This window comes from Crinia signifera, chromosome 8 (genome assembly GCF_055691185.1).
Source record: "Crinia signifera chromosome 8, ASM5569118v1, whole genome shotgun sequence".
NCBI classification, from domain to species: Eukaryota; Metazoa; Chordata; class Amphibia; order Anura; family Myobatrachidae; genus Crinia; species Crinia signifera.
In genome coordinates, this window is record NC_139224.1 from 111351414 (window position 1) to 111372653 (window position 21240).

Consider the following 21240-nt stretch of genomic DNA (forward strand, 5'->3'; position numbering starts at 1 on the left):
AATAAAAAGTGCCTAAGAATAGAAAATAATTGTGTTTCAGTATAAAAGAAATAGAGTCCCGAATAAAGTGTTGGTGTTCCACCCTCAGGTCATTATCTCTAGCCAATCTTTCGGTAATTATTTCAATGCCTGTGTGGTGTGGGATATTTGAATAAAGACTCTGTATATCCAGAGTGAGAAATTGGTAGGAGTCTTTCCATACAAAGTCTGTAATTAAATTTAGAAAGGAAGTCGTATCCTTGATATATGACCTGAGGGTGGATACTCGTGGTTGTAAAAAATTGTCAACATAGAAAGAAAGATTAGAAGTGAGTGAATTGATACACAAAATAAATGGTCTCCCAGGGGGTGAGGTGAGTGACTGTGCACTTTGGGTAAATGATAATAAATAGGTACCACAGGGTGTTCAGGAAAAAGGAAACAAAATTCATCATTTGAGATGACTCCTTCAGCCTTAGCGTCATCTAAGAGGTTATGGAGTTCTTGTAGAAAGACTGCAGTTGGATTACTGGGCAATTTTTTGTAGAAAGAGATATCTTCAAGCTGTCTGAGGGCTTCGGACACGTAGTCTTCTCGATTTTGGACAACGAGTCCTCCGCCCTTATCACCTTCTTTTATAATTATTGTTTTGTCTGATGTAAGTTTTTTAATAGCCTGTTTCTCTGATTTTGATAAATTGGATCTGTTTTGAATCTGGGTTTTTTTTTAATGGATTTTGGTGCATAATGTTCGGAAATCCGATAAGGTTGATTTATAGAAGGTTTCGATGGTGGGACCTTTATATTTAATTGGGAAGAACTCCGATTTAGGTTTAAATCTTCCTCTGGTAATGTCGAAGATTTTTTCTTCTTTTTCTTCTATTTTTGATTCTGTGTTGGTTGTAGAATTCTGTTGTTGTAGTTCCTCCAATATATTCAGAGCTTGTTGGTCGTCTGAATCCAATATGACCATAAGGTTTTGTTCACCTTGTATTGGGGAACCCTGCTCATGCTGGTTCAGGATATTTTGGTTCGCAAAGAACCGGCTCCGACAAAGACTCCGGGGGCAAACTTTAAGCCTCGACTTAGAAGAGACGTTTCAGATGTTGTTAGTGTCTTACTGGACAAATTTATGATGTTGGTTGTGTCTTTCTCACTTTGTTTATTCCTTAGTTTCTTAGATGCCAATCTTCTTCCTCCTCTACATCCTCTACGCTGTACCTTCTTCTTTTGGGGGCGTCTAATAATTTCTCCGGTCGTGCTAATCTTCTCTGGCCCTGTTCAAAAAAACCTGCAGAATCATTTGTTCTAACCGCATCCGAGTATAGTCTTTCTTTCCTTTTTGGTCTTGCACCAAGGGGGTTAGGGGTTCCTAATGTATAGTCTGTATGTTCCGTTCTTTGTCTGTATGACGGTGTTGAGTGGTCGGGTCTTGCTTGATAGTTATTCTTCCTCAGAGGATGTTGTTCAGGGTATACATTTTGTTGGAACCTGATTCCTGATTTCCTAGCCTGTCCAATCTTGGGACAAAATACTCAATACCTCTAACCAATAATATAGCAGTCACACATTCTGTGTGGCATGTGACCCTGATCCACCAATGGGAGATTTTCAATTTGATTATACTTGCTTCATGTTATTTTACGTTATTTCAAGACTGCACTTTAGCAAAATGTATTATAATTAACGTAGGTATATTATAGTCTTAAGTTTCTGCCTCCTCCTCTATTTTTTTTTTTTTTTATGTATACTTTATTTAATTTTCAAATAATAACATAGATACAGGCATACAGGTAATACATTCTTACAGGAGAATAAACAGGTACACTATTCAGAAGAACATACATGGTCAGTATCTAATGAAACATTCCTAGTCCAATGCCAGTTACAATTGAACATTTCTATACAGAAAAATCTGGCCTACGTCTGTGGAGAAATAGAGTACCTTTTCAAGAAAAAAGATTAGGGCCTCTGTAACGGGGTTCTCCGTCAAGAGTAATATTAAGAATAAGTGACCTAGCGCGTATGCCTAGGAAAAAGGAAGCACCGTAGCATCTCAGGGTGGTACGGTGGGTACCAAAGGAACCGGGGAGATTAAACTTAGGGGGGGGTATGAAGAGGGATGAAAGGGGGGGTCAGGGGGCCTTTATATAACTCATATCTATTGAGACCAAAAGGTGTATCAGGTCAAGTGGGGCTCAAGTCTATGTGGACTCATTGCTGAGAGGGCTTCAAGGCGTCTTATTTCACGGAACCTGTTCTTTATATATTGCCGAAGATTTAAAGTCTATCCATGATGCCCATGTCGCCATATAGTCTGTCTGTTTATCTAATGCATCATAATAGATATCTTCCATAGTGCAATAAAAGTCAACTCTACAAAACCATTCCCATATTGTTGGGGACTCTGTATCTCTCCAGTGTGTCGGTATTACTGCCCTGGCGGCATTGTTCAAGTGTTTTAATAAGGACTTTTTGTATTTATGTAACGGGATTTTGGAATGGGAGAGAAGCCAGAAGTCAGGACCCTCCGGTACTTGGGAACCTAACATCTTTGAGGATAATTGTATTACTTTGTCCCAGAAGGGTCTAATCTTGGCACACTCCCACCAAATATGAATCAGAGTACCACTTGAGGCCCCGCACCTCCAACACAAATGAGATACCGCGGGAAATATTTTATGAAGGAAATCTGGGCACCTGTACCAACGGGTTAGCAATTTATATTGAGTGTCTATCACCTCTAGGCTTGTTGAGCATCTTGCCATGACCTCGAATTGTTTTTCCCATTTTATCGTTATGCCCCATTGTAGTAGGTCCCTATCCCATTTCTCACAGAAAGAGGGAATATCAGGAAAATGACCCCTTAGCAATAATTGATATATTGTTGATAATGCATGTGTGGGTTCAGAGGCTCGATAGCATAGCATTTCAAATTGCGTTGGTTCTTTTTTAAGGGTATCATCTGGTCTTTTCGAGTGGATAAAGTGTCTGATTTGAAAATAAAACCAAGCATCTGATTGGGCCAGTTCCTTTCCAACTCTCAAATCCGAAAAAGCAGCAATTTTCCCACCCGACACTAAGTGAATAATTTTAGTAAGGCCCTGCTGTTTCCACCTAATTGCTTGCGTCCCAGAAGTTCCAGGGGGAAATTCTGGGTTGTCCACAAAAGGTAGTAGAAGGGTGTTGGGAGTTGAGAGACCAAGCTTGTGTCTAAGATTTTTCCACATTGATAAAGTGGCCTCAATTGTGGGGAGCTTAGTCGAGGGTATTTTAGCCATCCAGGGGATGTGCTGCAAATTTAAGGAGGAAGATTGTATCTCCAATTCAACCCATTGCTTGGGGTTAACATCTGCTCTAGCCCAGTTCAGTACCCTGTGTAAAACTGCTGCCTGGTAGTAGGCTAGTAACATAGGCAAACGTTGCCCCCCTCTATCTCTGCTATAATATAGATAGGCATGTTTAAATCTGGGCTTTTTGCCCCCCCAGACAAATTGACTAATAACTCTCTGTGCCTCTCCTAGGTATTGTGCCGGGATCCTTAAGGGGATTGCTTGGAAGAGATATAAGAATCTTGGGAGAATATTCATTTTGATAATGTTCATCCTCCCTAGCCAAGAAAATCTCTGTGTCGCCCATTGTGATAATTCTCGGCGAATAACCCGAAGTAAGTGAGTGTAGTTGAGAGAGACCGCAGAGGACAGGGAGCTAGGGATTTGTATACCCAGATATTTAATATGGGAGGTAGCCCACTGGAAGGGGAATCTGGGCTTGAGAGATTCAACTGTGTGGGTAGGAAGTGATATGTTCAGTGCTACAGATTTTGAGTAATTTATTTTAAAGTTAGATAATTTCCCATATTTTGAGAATTCCCCCATAAGATTCGGTAACGATACCACTGGATTCGAGATTATCGCCAAGAGGTCGTCGGCAAATAGTGCCAATCTGTGATCGGTCTTCCCTACCCTTAGACCTCGAATACTGGAGTTATTCCTAATTGCCCTAGCCAGGGCTTCCATACAGAGTACATAAATTAAAGGTGATAAGGGACAACCCTGTCTTGTCCCATTTGCGATAGCGACCGGAGGGGATAGTGTGCCATTAACCCTTATCTGTGCAGTAGGTGCATTATATAGTGCCATAATCTTTTGCAAAAATTGACCATTTAAACCTATGTGCCTCAAGGTCATTTCCATAAACTTCCAGTCCACCCTATCAAACGCTTTTTCAGCGTCGGTAGATAGGAACATGATTGGGGTATGTGTTGTCTGGGCATGTGCAACTATGTCGAATACCCTAATAGTGTTTTCCCTCGCTTCTCTGCCCCTCACAAAGCCCACCTGGTCTTCGTGTACTACCATAGGGACTAAATTCGCCAGGCGGTTTGCCAACAATTTCGCAAATAACTTGGTGTCTATATTAAGAAGGGAAATGGGGCGGTAGCTTGCAGGGAGTGAAGGGTCCTTCCCCTCTTTTGGTAATATTGTAATATGTGCAGCAAGTGACTGATGCGACAAAGGTTGCTTTGTGGATACCGCGTTGCATGCCCGCAACAAGAGGGGGAGGAGTTTCTCCTGGAAAGTTTTATAATAGGTCACTGGGAAGCCGTCTGGCCCTGGGCTTTTGCCCGATGGAGTACTTTTTAGTGCTAGTTTGAGTTCTTCTTCCGTAAACGGTTCATTAAGAGAAGTTGTTAAATCTTGGGGCAGGACGGGATATTGTATTTCTGATAGGTATTCCTGAATGTCCCTTTCTATGGTCGACCTCCCTCCCACCTGGCCCTCCCCGGTTAGATTATATAGGGCAGTGTAATATTTGTGAAATATCTGTGCTATTTGCGAGTTACTTGAGTGTGTTCGGCCTTCAGAGTCTCTCATTTCTTTTATATAGGTCAGAGACCTTTGCGCCCTCAATGCCCTCGCCAGTTGTTTGCCAGGTTTATTGCCCCATCTGTGGAATTTGTGTCTGCACCGTCTAAACGCTCTGCGCGTGCTGTCATTGAGTAGACTATTCAGTGCCGTACGAGCTTCTTGTAATTCCAAGAAGGTATCAGATGTCAGGGAAGACTTATGTGCCAATTCCAGGGACTTTATCTTTTCTAACAAGGCCTCCCTACATTCTGCCCTCTTTTTTTTCAACCTTGAGCCTAGTTGAATACATTTACCCCGTATTACACACTTGTGTGCCTCCCAGATAGTGACTGGTGACATCCCTTCAGTCTCATTGGTTTCGATGTAGTCACTTATAGCTACTCCAATCTGTGTCCTACAGTCGTCATCCCTAAGGAACTGTTCATTAAATTTCCAGTTCCATTGTCGGGAAGGGAGATTCTGCAGGGACAGGGTAAGGGAAATAGGTGCGTGATCGGATACTACCATCTGCCCTATTGTCGCATCTTTAATCAGTTCCAGTGAGCTTTGTCCCAGACACAAATAGTCTATTCTAGTGTATGACTTATGTGGGTGGGAATAAAAAGTAAAATCCCTGTCCTTGGGATGTAATAGCCTCCATGTGTCAATCATTTGGAAGTCATGTAGTATGGCTTTGAAACGTCTTGTATCTTTTTGAGGGGTATTGGTAGTGGATGTAGTTGTGTCCAACTCGGGGTCTATGGCCCAATTGAAATCGCCCCCAGTCACCACGACACCCTCCAGTTTGCCTTCTACTAATTCCATAGCCTCTTTGAAGAAGCGCAGCTGTCCTTTATTTGGTAAGTATAAATTTATGAATGAGAAAGTCTGGTTAGATATAGTAGTCTTAACTAAAAGTCCTCTACCATTCCCTATAGGCTGCACTACAACATCTGAAAGAGGAATGGTTTTAGAAAACAATATGGCAACACCTTTGGATTTGGAATCGGAAAAGTTATTAAAATAACCTGTCGGGTAATGTCGGGATGATAGCCTAGGAGCCGCGTCTCCTTTAAAATGTGTTTCCTGAAAAAATATAACGTCTGCTTTCTCAGTGTGCATTAAGTGCAGTAATTTAGATCTTTTTTCAGGGATATTGAGACCTCTCGCATTCAAGGACACTATCTTTAGATTAACCACCATATCTGATCCTAAAACAAATCAATAGATTAGGGCCCCCTTTCCAAGGTTTAGGTGAAGGGTTAGGAGTGGGGAGGGTGAACATACGAGGACATACTATAACTATAGGGGAAAAACTGTTATTGCCTAAGCAATAGGCCCATACAATAAGTATGGGAAACTCTGCATTTTTAGCCAAGGGAAGCTCAATTCGTCCCATGGTCTACGTGTCTACAGCAGAGCGTGAGGGGTATGGGGGAGAACAGGGCGGGCCGCCCTTAATATAAAGCATAAATGGAACAATAAAATATCAAACAATAAAGTACCTCAGTCTCCTACTGAGTAGTCTACTCAGGAACCAAATTATTATTAATATTAGCTTTATGCAACAGTGGCCTACAATAGGGCCCAAACTAGGCGTTTCCTCTGGACCAGCCGAGCCGCACACTCCACTAAGATAAAAAAAAAAAAACGACCACATTTATACTTATCAAGAGTGCTTCCTGGCATCCTCATGACCCTATACGATGCATTGCCGAGAAATATTACTTCGGCCATGCACTTTGGTCATGTTCCTGTAAGACCAGATAAAACCTCTGATCATGCGCTGCACGGCCAGCCCAGAGTGCCATCCAACTTATTTCGATGTAATATATAAACTATAAGCGAGCAATCATATACCATACATTTTTAAAGCAAACGGTCTTATTCTCATCAAGCTAGAAAAGGATTTTTAGCCGCAAAACAAACTAGACAGTCTTTGCCTGTTTCAGCATATATTTACGTGTCTGGTGTGAGAGACCCCGGGGATCTCTGCTGGCCTGATAGCTGATCTCTTGATCCGCCACTCGACGTCGTTGGTGGTGGGTTCCCGTGCTTCTTTTTCTTACTATGTTGGACCTCATGCCAGTGCCCCCTGCGCGGTCTCGCTCCAACCGACAGTTCCATTGGATCCAGCCAGTTGGACAAAACCGGAGGTGGTAGGTCCAGAGCATTGCAGAAAGAGACCACACCTTCGGGGTCTTGAAGGATGCATGTTTTACCCTTATGAACAACCTGGATGCTTATTGGGAATCCCCATCTGAACTTAATATTTCTCTTCTTTAGTTCATCCGTGATGGGGCGTAGTAAGCGTCTTTGCTGTAAAGTTGTCCATGACAGGTCTTGGTAGATCTGGATGTCGTGCCCATTGAAAGTGAGACCGGGCGAAAGACGTGCTGCTCTCAGGATTTCCTCCTTTTCTTGGAAGTAGTGAAGCCTACAAATTATGTCTCTGGGTTTCTCCGACGGAGCTCCTTTGGGCTTAAGGGCTCTGTGTGCCCTATCGAAGACTATTCGGTGCTCTGCATCTGCCTCAATGAGACCTTTGAAAATTTTGGACAGAGCGCCCTCTACATTTTGAGGTTGAATGTCTTCCGGTATACCTCTAATCCGAAGATTATTTCTCCTCCCACGATTGTCCATATCATCAAGCCTGCGGCCCAGTTCTGTCAAGGCCCTAGACTGCCGGGACACTAGATCATGTATATCTGACATCTGAGTGTCTACCTCCTCTGCTTGTTCCTCCAGCAGTACTACTCGGTTTGCAAGGTGCTTGAAATCTGATTTAATAGTGGCATTTTGAGTCTGCAATGATTCCTGGATCCTCTTTTCAGAGGAGAGAAGATCTTCCTGTATCTCCTGCCGAGTAGGGATCTCTTTAAGTTTGGAGAGTATGGTGGTCAGATCCTGTGAGGCCATCTCTATTTCTTCCGATGAGGCTGGATGAGGTGGGCTCTGGTTAGTGTGATCTTCTGGACGTGGGTTGGGGGTATGTATATTCAACGTCGATGAGAGAGAGTCGCGTGTTGAAGCCCCGAACAGAGAACAAAAAGCTTGGGCTTGTGTTGTTTTAGACGGCTTTTTTTCTTTGGGACCGTTGTGGCGGCGTTTTGTCATGTGTGTTGAGTCTGGGTACTCATATGATGGATTTTCGGCAATGTATTCATAACTGGTGGGCAGCTTCACGCATGTCCTCCCCCACGTGGCCTGTTAGCGCCGCATTTTTATTCCTGAGGCATTTTTACCATCAAACGATGTCTTTGGGAGTATTCCTGTGGGTGGCGGGATCCCACGGCTCTGTGCACATCACCCCCAGGTATAAAAAGGCCTTTTTATTTTATTGCTTCAAATTGACACAAGTATAAAGCCAAGAGAAGGGAGAATGGCTGTTGTTCTCCTCCTATGACACTAGATGGCGCTGTTGGGCTGAGTTACACCATATAGCTTTATAAGCACAGTCTGGATATATACAGTTCCGACAGTGTACTCTATATTATCAGAAAGCAATAAATATGAATTGAAACAGCTGGCCTGTCAGCTTAAAACTTTGTAGTAATAGAGGATCTTTTGTTGTAATAATTAAAGCCTTTCAATAATTAGCAGCAGGGCCTTGAGCTCAGTTTGAATGATAGTATATAGGAGATTACAGGATTCTTGTGTTTGTAGACACAAAGTCTTTCACAGCCTCTTCACATGCCTTGAAAAACCTATATAGAGCCTGGGACCCTGTTGCTATTTCCTTGTGGGGATCCTGAGGGGTTATGGGTCACCCTCTGGCTCATGCACCCACCTCCTATATATTGAATGCACCCAGCCCTGTATACACTCCACTGAGCAAATATATTAGTGAAGCAGTTCGTTTTGTCTGCACTTTTAGAGATCCATCAGAGCCCTGGGGACACTGTTAGAATAGAGGAGGGAGCCAACCGCCGTCCACCCTCAGCCTCCCCGCTGTTCCCGGAGCTCAGGCCCGCGTCGCGGGAATCAAATATGGCGGCCGCGACTCGCACAGAGCCGGCTGCTGCGCCACTCCTCACCTCACTCAGGCAAGCGCCGCTCCTCCTTCAGGTGCCGCCGAGCTGGAGGCTCCCCCCGCCGGGTAAGTAGCTGGGTATGCGGCTCCCACTCTGCTCCGTGTTTCCGGCGGGCGGCGGTGCTACGCGAGCCCCCGGCTTCAAGGGGGTACTAGGCCACAATCCGCGGGGACCTCACAGAGAGGTCCCCCGACTCCGCGGCCTTTCCCACTCCTTTATTGGGGTCTCCCCAGGTGGGGTATCAGGTTGTAGGGCTGGATGGCCTCGGGAACCGGGGATTTTGTGCAGATTAGATGTCAGCAGGGACGGAGCTCAGGCACCTCACGTCTTGCTCCTTCTGCAGCCAGGCCACGCCCCCTCCTCCTCTATTTTTATTACAATTTTTATAGATTGGACTGATTAAATGATTCATTGTACGTCATGTGACCTCCCCCCACTTCCTGTATACGCTGGTATAAAAACCCCTACCAAACACCCCATGCCATCACCTTTGATAAAGCCGTTGAAACGGCGAAACGCGTCAGGAGCTTTGCCTTTTTTAAAAATCTTATTTGACTGATCCAGACCAGCCTTGGACCTTGCACTCCATTTGGACCTCCACCATCCATATAACAATTGGGACATTATCCGGAAAACACCTAAGGATCCCAGCACCAGTCTTTTGGGAATACAAATTGTGGGTGACTCCCCTATTCTGGAGGGTGATTTGGCCTAACAACATCCAGGCCTCGAGTCCCAGAGAGTAAACTGAACGCCCGGACTTTACAACCTTCAGGTGGACGGTAACAAACTATATTTCCCTTATCGTATACCAGGCATTGTATTATCCAAGGCATAATAGGAACGGACAGTCTATAATCCTCACACAAGGTTATATAATACCAGAATTTTATGGTCATTTTTGACAAATAAAATGTGTTTATTTTAATGTACAATCAGTCCAATCATATTTTTTAAGAATATTATTTAAAGTTACATGAGCACTGCTTTCCATTACTTTTTTCATTATTGAAATATACCTGTGAAGCTCTTGTAGACAGTTCATTTGAGATATCAACTCCAGTGTTACCCATTCCGGCTACTAATATCCGTTTGCCATCAAACCCAACTGGCCTCTTATAGTTTCGACAATGTAGAACTTGTCCTTTGAATATTCCAATACCTTTATAGAAACAAGACAAATAACACCTTATTGATTTATTAAGGAAATTGCAGTACCCAGAAAGCCCAACATAATTTTTTACCTTCAGTAGTCCTGCTTCCTGCAAATGGAGGCTAGGCCACTCAGCAGCAATTTGTGGATCGGTGGTGAGGGGCAGAGCCAACATGACATGCTTCTCTTAGTCCGCATCATATAGGCTTTGCCCCCTTTCTCTGACCTGTGAATTGCGGCATTTAGCCCTGGGGGCGGAGCCTAATGATGAAACATGCCCCTGCTCAACCCCAAATTCCTGGCAATGACCTACTGCAGCATCCTCAGGGTATTCTATTGTATTACATATGTATGTGTATGTGCTCTATATGTGCTTCTGTGTATATGTATCCATTCTATGTCTGTGTATATGTATATGTGGTTTTTAATGCATGCGTTCTGTGTATATGTATATTCTATTTGTGTGTGTGTGTCCGTGTATATATGTTTAATGTGTTTGTATGTGTGTTCGTATGTATGTTTTCTCTGTATACTGTATGTGTGTATATCTTTATCTATATTGCCCTTATTCTGATCGGTGCGGCCCGATCAGAATATGCGGCCGCAACCGTGCAGGCGAATCCCCGCCTTCCATACGGATCGCCACCTGCCGTCCGTATGCGGATATGTGGCGATCCGCATGAAATTGTACGGGGATACGCCTCCTCCATGGTGGGAGCAGCCCCTGCATTCGATGGTCGCCGAACATCGAATGCAGGGCCGCACGCTCCACCAGGTCCCGCAACACAAGACCACACGGACACTTGTCCGTGTGAAATCATGTATAGGGGCGGGCAGCTGACATCCGGCGATGTCAGATGCCCGCCCCGTACCCACGCGTCACGGCCTCATTACCATGCATACGCCCCGCGTTTGCATGGGAACGCCCATGAAACGGGGGGCGTATGCATAGGGTAATGAGGCTAAGTAGCCCCTCACGCCCCTCTACGCCCCCTGTGCGGCGTATAAAGAATCCGTGCGGCGAAATCGCCTGCACATGCGCAGAGTGACCTCTGCACATGCGCAGACGATCAACATCGGCGGTCCGTCCGCATGCGGGAATTTCCGCACCGATCAGTATAAGGGCCTATGTGTTCTATGTGTACATTTATGTGTATGTATTTTTTGTACTGTGCATTATATATACACTTAGATATATACACAAACACGTGCGCATAGAAGGAAACCCCTCTATGCCAATCCTGTGTTTTTTCACCTGGCATTTTGGAAGATATAGTTAGGGCAATATGTTTCAGATGCTTCAACAGGACCCTTTGGGGGAAATTTACTAAGATGAATTCGTAAAAAAAAATCGTATTTTCATAAGAAAATATGATTTTTTTGGGCGTATTCGTATTTTTGCCATTTACTATGCCAAAAATAAGATTTTTCCTATTCATATTGATGGGACATTCGTATTTACAAATAGGAATGAATACCCCATCGATAGAATACGACATGAATCACCATTCAAAAGAATGGTGATTCCTGATTTACTAAGTGGCCGTATTGAAAATACGGACACTATTTTGGCGTAAAAAGGCTGCGAATGGCAAATACGCCTGGAGAAGACACTTTATTTTCCTGTCAAATTTGGCAGAAGCCTGCACGGATCAGTCAGATCCGTGCAGGCTTCAGTGTAAAAAAAAATAGAAAGATAAATAAATAAAAAAATGGCGTGGGGTCCCCCCCCCTCCCCCCACAGCCGTAACCAGCACCAGGCTGAAAGAGCCGGACTGGTAATAAAAAATCAGGAAACCCGGCAAATAGGGGTTCCCCGATTTTTTAAAACCAGTCCCAGGCTCCAGGGGACACGGCTGTTTCCCAAAATACGGGGGACAAAATGAGTAGGGGTCCCTCGTATTCTAAGAACCATCCCCAGGCCCAACCAGCCAGCAGGGTAATGTCACAGCCGGGGAACACTTATTATATAAGGTCCCGCGGCCAAAACATTAACCCTACTGGCCAGGGGCACTGGGGGAGTGGGGACCCCCCAATAAAGAGGCCACCCCCTCCAGAACTTAACTGACCAGGCTGAAGGTTGGTGTTGTCCCCCGCTGACTCTGGGCTGTGGTCACCGGGCTGATTAAGTGTAAAAAGATAGAATAAACCATTGGGTTTTGCTGTGGAACTGTGGTCCCGAAATCGGGACAGTTGGAAAGTATGATGCATTGATTATAATGAGCACTAGCTACTGTTGTTTCTTCTGCTTGAACAGAAAACTAACCTTGATTTACTATGTATCGGATTGCTGCTTTAAATACATTCACAGTCGTATACCACTACTCCACTCAGGGCCGGTGCAAGGCATCGGAGCGCCCCAGGCGAGTCGGGGTGGGGGCGCCCCAGTGCCCAGGGGGTGGTACCTGTATTATAAAACTGGCGGTGTCGGCGTCCCTGCAGTGCTGGAGCGGGCAGGGGTGTCCGTGCCGCGGGGGTACCTTTGGCGCTGTCACTGTGTATAAAGCTGCTGTCGGCGGCGTTGGCGGCGGGGTCCCTGCAGTGAATAGAGAATAACTAGTGCTATGCGGCAGCGCAGGAAGTGCTTCTGATTTTGAAAACACTTGCCGCAAGCTGATTGGCTGAATCTCAGGCAATCAGCGTGCGGCAAGTGTTTTCAAACCCAGAAGTGCTTCCCGCGCTCCGCATAGCGCTAGTTATTCTCTATTTACTGCAGGGACCCCGCCGCCGCCGCCAGCGGCTTTATACACAGTGACAGCGCCGCAGGTACCCCCGCGGCACGGACACCCCTGCCCGCTCCAGCACTGCAGGGACGCCGTAGCCGCCAGCTATATGCACATGCTGGGGGTGAGGGGCGAACTGCCGCCCTCCAGGTGCCGGCGCCCTAGGCAAATGCCTAGAGCTGCCTAGTGGTGGCGCCGGCCCTGACTCCACTGCGCGAATATGCAGGGAAGCGAAAGGACCAGAATAAGGTCCGATATTGCTGTAAAGCTGGGCGCATCCTATGTAATGTATGGAAGCAAATGCACTTTTTAGGTGTGTCTTTTCACATTAATGTTTTAGATGCAAATGATGAACACTATTCTATGTGAACTCCAAGCTCTTTTTTGGGGGGGGGATTGGTGGTAATGTACAAGATGAAGGTGTTTCATGAAAACAATGAATTTAGGGCCTGATTCTGGTTGACTTGCTAAGCAGCGGTATTTCATGCCCTACCATCGACTAGGGTGTGGTGGGAGAATAAAATAGTGTGCCGAGCGTAGAGAGGCACCGTGCCTGGCGCATTGCGAGAGGGGATGCAGTGCACTTTAAACTTTGTCCATATCGACTGTGTTGACATTCAGGTAAAAAAAACTGCGAAAACCCCCATGTCGACCTTTTTGACTGTCGACCTAGACATTGTCGACTAATGACCTGTCGAACTAACGACCGGTCGAACAAATGACCTTTCCACCTAGAACCATGTCAACCTATTCCCATGTCCACCTATACCCATGTCAACCTTTTCCCATGTCTACCTAATGGTGTCGACCTAATGACTGTTGTCCATCATGCTGTAGACCAAATGATCCCAACCCCCCCTTCCCACCTCCATCCCCCCTCTGTGCAAACCCTGGTGACTGTGCAAGTCACCGAAGGTGACCGCACAGCAGCCTTGCACATGCACATATACGAATATGCCGGGGACTGCATGAACCAGAAGTACCCCCTAAGTTTAAAATAGCAAAATACTGATCTTGGAAAACCACTTATTTTACAATCCTCAAATGTTCTTCTATTCTTGGGAACAACAACACATTTTAGATTTGCGCACTCTACAAATTACCTGGAAGGGTGCTGTCTGGTGACACAGGTTGTGCATGTTGACCACTGCAAACCATAACAGCATCAAAGATATCAGTCATTTTGTCTCCATCGGTCTCTGTAGTAATTAACCACTGACCAGTAGTAGGAAAGTCTGAAGTCTTCTCCACTCTGCAAACTGTTGTCTGAACACCAACACAAGTATACATTTATTAGGGATTTCGTGTTTCCAGCAGGAGGATATTAAGTAAAATTCAGCTAAAATGGATTTATAGGTAATTAGGAAGCATGGTGGTGCATCATTCTTTATCTTGAACAAATGCCCCTTCTTTATTATTTTCTTCTGTACAGATGCAGTATGTTCACATACATCTATCATCCTTGAGCATTAAGTCGTGGTTTAGTATTTATGTATAAATTGAATATAGCTTCCAAAATATTAAATACCTTACCTTGAATTTAATATATTGTTGCAATTTAAAATTCTCAGCATACAGCTTGATGTATTCTAAAACTTTGCTGTTGGGTAGGAAGTTGGGAAAATCATCTGGCATTGGAAAGTCACTGAGACACATAATTTCTTTAGAAACATTGCTGACCAAAGACTGGTAGATGCTGGCTCTTCCATCCTCCACTTTATCCTAAAACAGGGTATTTGAATATGTAAATTAGACCTATAATAGTAGTTTTTGTATAATTTCATTAATAAATCCAAATAAATAGTAGAAAATAAATGCTTTTACTGTGAACCTCCAGAGGCCTCCAAGATCATCGCTTCTTTCAAAGCAGGTGGGCTCAAGACCTTCTTCTAAACATGCTTTGATAGCTCCCAAACCGGCAAATCCTGCTCCAATAATGGCAACAGTCTTAACCATTATGTTATCTAAAGACTTTAAAAAAAATACTGTAAGTTTTAAGCCTTACATTCAAATCATTCAACCAGTAATGAAGTACCAGGTATCGTTTCTAACAAGATTAATAAAAGTGTGCTTACTGCAGATACAGTACCTACAGTACCTGTCCTGTCAAAGGAAAATGAGGCAGAAATGACAAGAAGAGAAGCAAAGTATAGCTAGCTGGGTATGTAGCCAATGGGCACTACCAATATTATTTGCTGAAATAGGAAAAGAAAAGGAGATCCATATAAGAATTTGGGCTATATTTACTAAAGGCCAATTTTGATCAACTTCAAAGCAATGAAAAACTAAATATAAATGTGTGTTGTACTTCCAGGGCTAAAACACAAATTTACTGTACTAATATATTAAAAACTTATTTAAAAATATAAACTGTTAGTAAATGTGTTCTTCAGCCTGAAATCCCAACTTTGATTGAAAATTGATCATTGTTGACCTTTAGTAACTGAACCCTTAATGTAAACAATTAAGTAGAAATAATACCATACAGTAGTTCTCAAAATTGTTGTATTGTATACTGGTCTCCTGTACTCGAGCAAACAAATTAAGCAGCGAGACAATAAAATTAAATTTTTATTAATATATTTAAAACTGAAAATAGAAAAACTGAAACTGCAGATTGACAAGTAATGCAATCACTATGACGATGGAGCACAACCAAAGTTGTAGTATCTGTTCTGAGAATATTAGCTGAGCTGTTGTCCATACACACAAAGAGATGTACAGATCTATCCACTAGGTATATCATCATCGGCTGTGCAGCACTTCCCAGACATATCTTCTGTACACATGGACAGATCCAGAATGTGTTATGCTGTATATGTCACGTGATTGAACCACATATTGCATAGCAAGCACCTAGGTTTTTATATTTGCAGTTTTTAACTTTACGATAAGCAGCAGCTCCTACCTCATTGTAGGAGGGGGCCTGTCATCATTCTCTTCTATGCCGTCACCCCCCCCCCCCCCTCGGAGGTAGGGAACTCCTCCGATGGGACTGTCTTGGGTGACTGGCAGGTCTGACAATAGGAGTTATTTAAAATAATAAACAATAGTTATTTTATTTAAAATAACCAATGACCCTGATTTAATCATTAGTTCATCAGAAAAAATGGTACTTGTGTACTTTCACGGCACCAGCGCTCGCCCACACTGCCGGTGGCTCGATGTGCTCGCCACGCTATCTAAAATCAACTCCATGCCAACGTGGATAGTGTGGGTATGAACTATACACATTGGCATGGAGTTTTCATCCCCGCAGCTGGACACAGATGCACAGCGCCATGATGGCGCCGTGAAACTACACAAGTACCGAAAAAATATGTATGAATGGTTCAAACATTTGTATTTACCAGATTCCCACTGTGTACCATGTTAATCAGAATCCACCCATTTTGGGTCATATCTTCTTGGCATGAACTATTCTACCCAGGGTAATCCTACTTATACCCCTTTCACCCTGCACAAATAACCTGTGTCCAACCTGGTTCACTGTGCAGCGCGAAAGGGCCTTTTGAGAAATCCTGGGCCCAGCAACCTGGCAATGCGACCCAGGTTAAGAGAAGGGTTTTACGCGGGTCGGACCTGGGTTGCTGTGCAGTGTGAATGGGTAACCTGGGTCCTGTTCACACTATAGGGAGGAGCTTGGAGCGTCAGCTCCAAGTGCTACAGTACCTCTTCCCCCACCACCCAATGATGTGCCATCATTCCACCCTGCCCATGAATGACACCAGCGAACCGGCTTATTGCCTGGTTGCTGTGGGTAGCTTCATCTCTCAAATGTTGGGTCGCTCCCAGGACAGATCTGCAGGTGTGACCCGGCATTTGCGATGTGAAAGGGGTACTAGTTTGCCCAAGATTGCTAGTACCGTTCATGGGGGAATAAATAATCATGGAATTCATTACCCCAAATGTCTACAGTCTGCACCATTATTGTAAAATGCTTAGTGTGCTCTCTAAGGTTTTGTTGTTTTCTTAATTCTGTGTGGGTTTTCTATTTTTTTTAATACCAATTCCTTGTACAACAGGCCGAATTCAGCATCAGTTGTAGTCTTGCAAGGATTTGTAAAGTCGGATGCAGAGCCGGAATGTTTTGGGTTGCAGTTGCAGGGTGTGACATAATGTATCTGCCATGCCCCCCCCCCCCCCAAATTTTTTTTTTTAATTAACATATACAGTATATTTAATGTACCCATGACTGGCACTATCCGCTCAGCAGAGGAGGCAGGGCAGGGAGGCATTGGGCAGTAGAGATGCTCTCTCTTCTCTACATCCCCTGCTGTTCTCTGTGGCTCTCAGCTGCTGCTGTGCCTGTCACACTACATGTCAGGCAGTGGCGCCGGCAGCAAAAAGCTCCCTCAGTGGCAGGGACTGGAATGGGTCGGGGCTACATGGGACAGGAGGTGGAGGAGGTGGGCCTACACAGGACAGGAGGCAGAGCTACAGGGATGCAAGACTGACCAAAAAGGAAGCATGAGAGGATGAGCTGCCAGAGACATCTTGTTTTCCGACGTAACGTGACGATTCGGTCTTAGCAAGACACGCTATGTGGATTACCATCTTCAACCATTTGTATTAAACACCTCTAGTTATCTAAAAGATACTGGGGACCTCTTGACCAGTTTAAAGAATTTACCAGAGATACCAAGTGATGCAGTCCTAGTGACCATGGATGTAGCTTCGATATATTCCGTGATTCCACATAATACTGGTCTTGAGGTCATTAGACCAACACTAAGCAGTCCACCCCGTATTGGTCCACCTAATGATTTTTTGGTTGAATAAACATCTTTGGTTTTATCTAAAAATAATTTCTTCTATTGAGATAGGTTCTTGTTACAATGTACGGGTATGGCCATGGGGTCAAATTTGGCCCCAGCATATGCCAACCTATACATGGCATGTTATGAGGAAGAACACATCTTCCCTAGATTTGGCAGTAACATCTTTTACTATCGATGTTATATTGATGACATATTTTTGATCTGGTTGAGTACTGAGCAGGAACTGAAGGACATGCTTTTTGTTTTAAAAAGCCTAGAGACATCGATTCACTTCACCTTTGATTTTAGTTGTTGTAATATTATTTTTTGGATGTCACCCTCTACCGTGATGGACACGGATTGGGCACAAGACTATACTGCAAAGAGACATTTAGGAATTCTGTCTTACATGCTACAAGCCACCCCCCCCCCCCATCTCAAGGAGAACTTACCAGTGTCTCAATTTTTGAGAGTTCTAAGAAACAATACATCAATGACAACTGCAGAAGAACAACTTGATGAGATTTAGGGAATGTAGTTACTCAAGTACCACCCTCTCATGGTGCCTCACCAAGGCAAGGTCAAGATTTGAAGGAGGAGATAAGAGATCTCCTGAGGTGGACACACGACCGAGATTGATTTATGCCAACACCTTTGATACTGGTTCACACAGTAGGAAACAAAAATTTACCAAATTTTGGCCTATAGTTGCTACGGATACAGCTTTTAAAAAAGTGAGTCCGGTCCCTCCAATGTGTGCCTACCGACGTGGACATAATCTTAAGGACCTACTGATGAGACCACTAATGAAGCCAGCCAAACAAAAAGTAAATTGGATGCATCCATTAAAACTTGGCTGTTACAAATGCAGCGACTGCACGACATGTCGATCTCTCTTAATAGGTCCCTCTTTTACCCGTCCACACAGTGGAAAAAAGATATTAATTAAACATTGCCTAAACTATAGGATGGATTTTGTTATTTACATTTTGGTGTGCCCATATGGCCTCTATTATGTTGGCCTAACTAAACATAACTTTCGTGAGAGGATGGCAAACCATCAGACCTCAATAAGAGCAGCACTAGAATCCAAGATATTGGATAAACCTGTGGCTAAGCACTTTGCTAAGTATGGCCACAGTGTAGCAAGCCTTCGATGTATGCTCATAGACCATGTTCCCAAGCCACAGAGATATGGAGATCACAACCTGATGCTAAGGAAGAGAGAAGCAAGATCGATTTTTAGATCTTCAGAGTCTATCCCCTAGAGGGTTGAATGAATATAATCCACTTTCGATTTTCTTAAAGTGAGCTGTTACAAATTCCCTTTTCCCTTTTTTTGAGTTTTTTTATTACGTTCTTAATTTTTCTCGGTTCAGATTTTTTTTCTTTTTGAAGTCGAATTAGGTGTCTCTGGGCTGTTTATTGTTTATGTTATTTATGTTTGTATTGATAAATGTTTTTATTGTTATTTGCTAATGTATCCCCACGTTGGTATACATTTGGTGTCTAGGATGGATTTCTATCTGTGATACCTTTATGTTTACACCATGAGAGGATTTAGTGATTGGAACTATTATTATTTATTTATTAAATAATAAATAAATATGTAATTTTTGTATATATGTTTGTTGATTGTGTATTATGTAACTAGTGCTGCCACCTGGGTCGGCTTATACCCCTATTCCCATGTTTGTTTATTCTCTATATTACTCTATTACAGTTTAACTCATTTTCAAGATGGCCACCGCAAGCGTGGAATGCATGCGATGTACCCTACGAGGATAGAAATTTCTACATCACTTTATTCCATTCAAATTAGTGGAGTGTATTATCCACACTATTATGATTATTTACATTATATAAGACTGGGGCTACATGGTTCCTCTCTGGGTACTCTGATTCCGGTATTTCCTGATGTCCGAATCTGAGCACTGGGTGGAACGCATGCGTCACTTCCGGTTATCCAGGTGGAACGCATGCTGGACTTCAGGTCCGGCAGCATTAGCATTCTGCAGCTGTTACAGCTTATTTAAGCTGCTCTATACCTTCTTCTTGTTTTATAAGTGTGTTTATCGCTCTATTGTCACTATCATGAGATTCATTGGTGCCTTAATTAAGGATTTGAGAGGTTTTAATTTTACTGAGTGGGATCACAGTGAGTGAAGATGTCACTTCCTGTGTCTAGGTATATAAGCTGGCCCGGTGAGGCAGTTGAGGTGTGTCCTCTAGAGGATGGATGCCATGTTGCCTGTTTGATGCTGTTTTTCTAACAAGATGTATCAATTCCTGATGATGGTCTTGCTAAGACCGAAAAGTCACGTTACGTCGGAAGACAAGATGTCTATTTCTATGCATTAAAAGCTCAAAGTTGAAGACCTTCACCTTGGTGAGTGCCCATTCCTTCTACAATATATACTGATGTTTACTTCATCTGGTGGAACACCTCCTATTGCTAATGTAAGAGTAGAGTGCAGTCTCTCTGGAGACATATTTATATATATATATATATATGTTTGTTCTCCAGCCCAATACAGCAATATTTTTGCCGGCAGTCGCTCAGAAGTGAGCTTCGGCAAACTTCCGGGTATCGACTTTCACAGGAGGACCAAGCGAAGCTGCTGCCACGAGAGCATGGTTCAGCTGTTCTCTGCAACTTGGAAACAAGAACCCCAATCCCTAATTGCCAGCATTCCAACACCCAGGAGACCTCACACTGAGTAAGATAGGGAAAGTAACCGGTCTACTGAGTTGCACAAAAAAATTGTTCTTAAAACTCTCACTTATTCCCCAAAAGGGTGTAAACATTATTTTTAACCTTATTCTTTTTTAAAGGTACCACTAATTTTTTTAAATTATTCAAACACCATTGGCGCTCTTTTTTCTTTATAAGTAATTGTTTTTATAAGAGCTGCTTAAAATTGGTTAGCGCAGACCTATGTAAACCAACTCACGGAAAGCAATGTGACAAAACAGCATTCAGCATGTGAGTGCCTTTTTGGAGCACAATAAATACAGTAACTCAGCATTTATAATGTTACCACAAAGATACATATGGGATTAAACCTTCAGACAGTAAATATTTCACAGCACAAATGTTTGAAAAGTGGGTTTTGTGTTGGGCACATCAAATATTTAAACTCAAATAATTCTAATAACCATTCTAAAAGTACAAAGGTATGAATAAGTCAGTGCATTTACTGAATTAGGAAACGGTCTAGAAGACATAGCTAATCTTTCCCAGACTCAGCTAATCATTTAATCTTTTTATTGGTTAACTGCCACACAGGTTTTGGGCAAATGCCACAGTGATAATATGTTACATAATACTGAATAGGATCACATTCCAGAATCTGTAGTTAATTATTACTGTATCAGTGTTGCCAGTGTCAGAAGCTGCAATCTACCAAGGAGCCCGTTCTGTATGCTTTTAAATGTCATATAATGTCCCTGTGCTTTTATATGGTAATTTGGTACTCTTTACCTAGAAGGGCGCCCATCACGGCCATCGCGGGCATTGAATGCACTAAAATATCAGGTGCGATGCGACCGACGCGATGCCCGCGATTTCCCATAGGGAACAATGTTAAATGTCTCAATTGACCCGATTTTCCTGTTCAATGCCTCAATTGACCCGATTTTTCCATAGGAAACAATGTTAAATGGGCCACAGAGGCCAAATAGGCACCCTGAAGTGTGAAATGGCCTCCCCAATTGTTAACGCCACCCCACGATTAACGCC

The 21240-nt window shown here is 43.4% G+C and overlaps 1 protein-coding gene across 3 annotated transcripts in view; it reads right to left on the bottom strand.

Moving 5' to 3' along the window:
- LOC146026374 (dimethylaniline monooxygenase [N-oxide-forming] 2-like) overlaps positions 1 to 21240 on the bottom strand; it is a 149410-nt gene that overhangs the window by 25682 nt on the left and 102488 nt on the right. For 2 of the 3 annotated variants that reach the window (XM_083156995.1, XM_083156994.1), the window contains 4 exons: positions 14563 to 14709; positions 14272 to 14460; positions 13842 to 14004; positions 9882 to 10024 (listed from right to left, as the gene is read on the bottom strand). In XM_083156995.1, coding sequence (XP_083013121.1) covers positions 9882 to 10024; positions 13842 to 14004; positions 14272 to 14460; positions 14563 to 14694 — 627 coding nt within the window. In that variant the 5' untranslated portion in view covers positions 14695 to 14709. Of the gene's footprint in view, positions 1 to 9881; positions 10025 to 13841; positions 14005 to 14271; positions 14461 to 14562; positions 14710 to 21240 lie in introns of those variants that run through there. The other variant, XM_083156996.1, reaches the window with a different exon arrangement.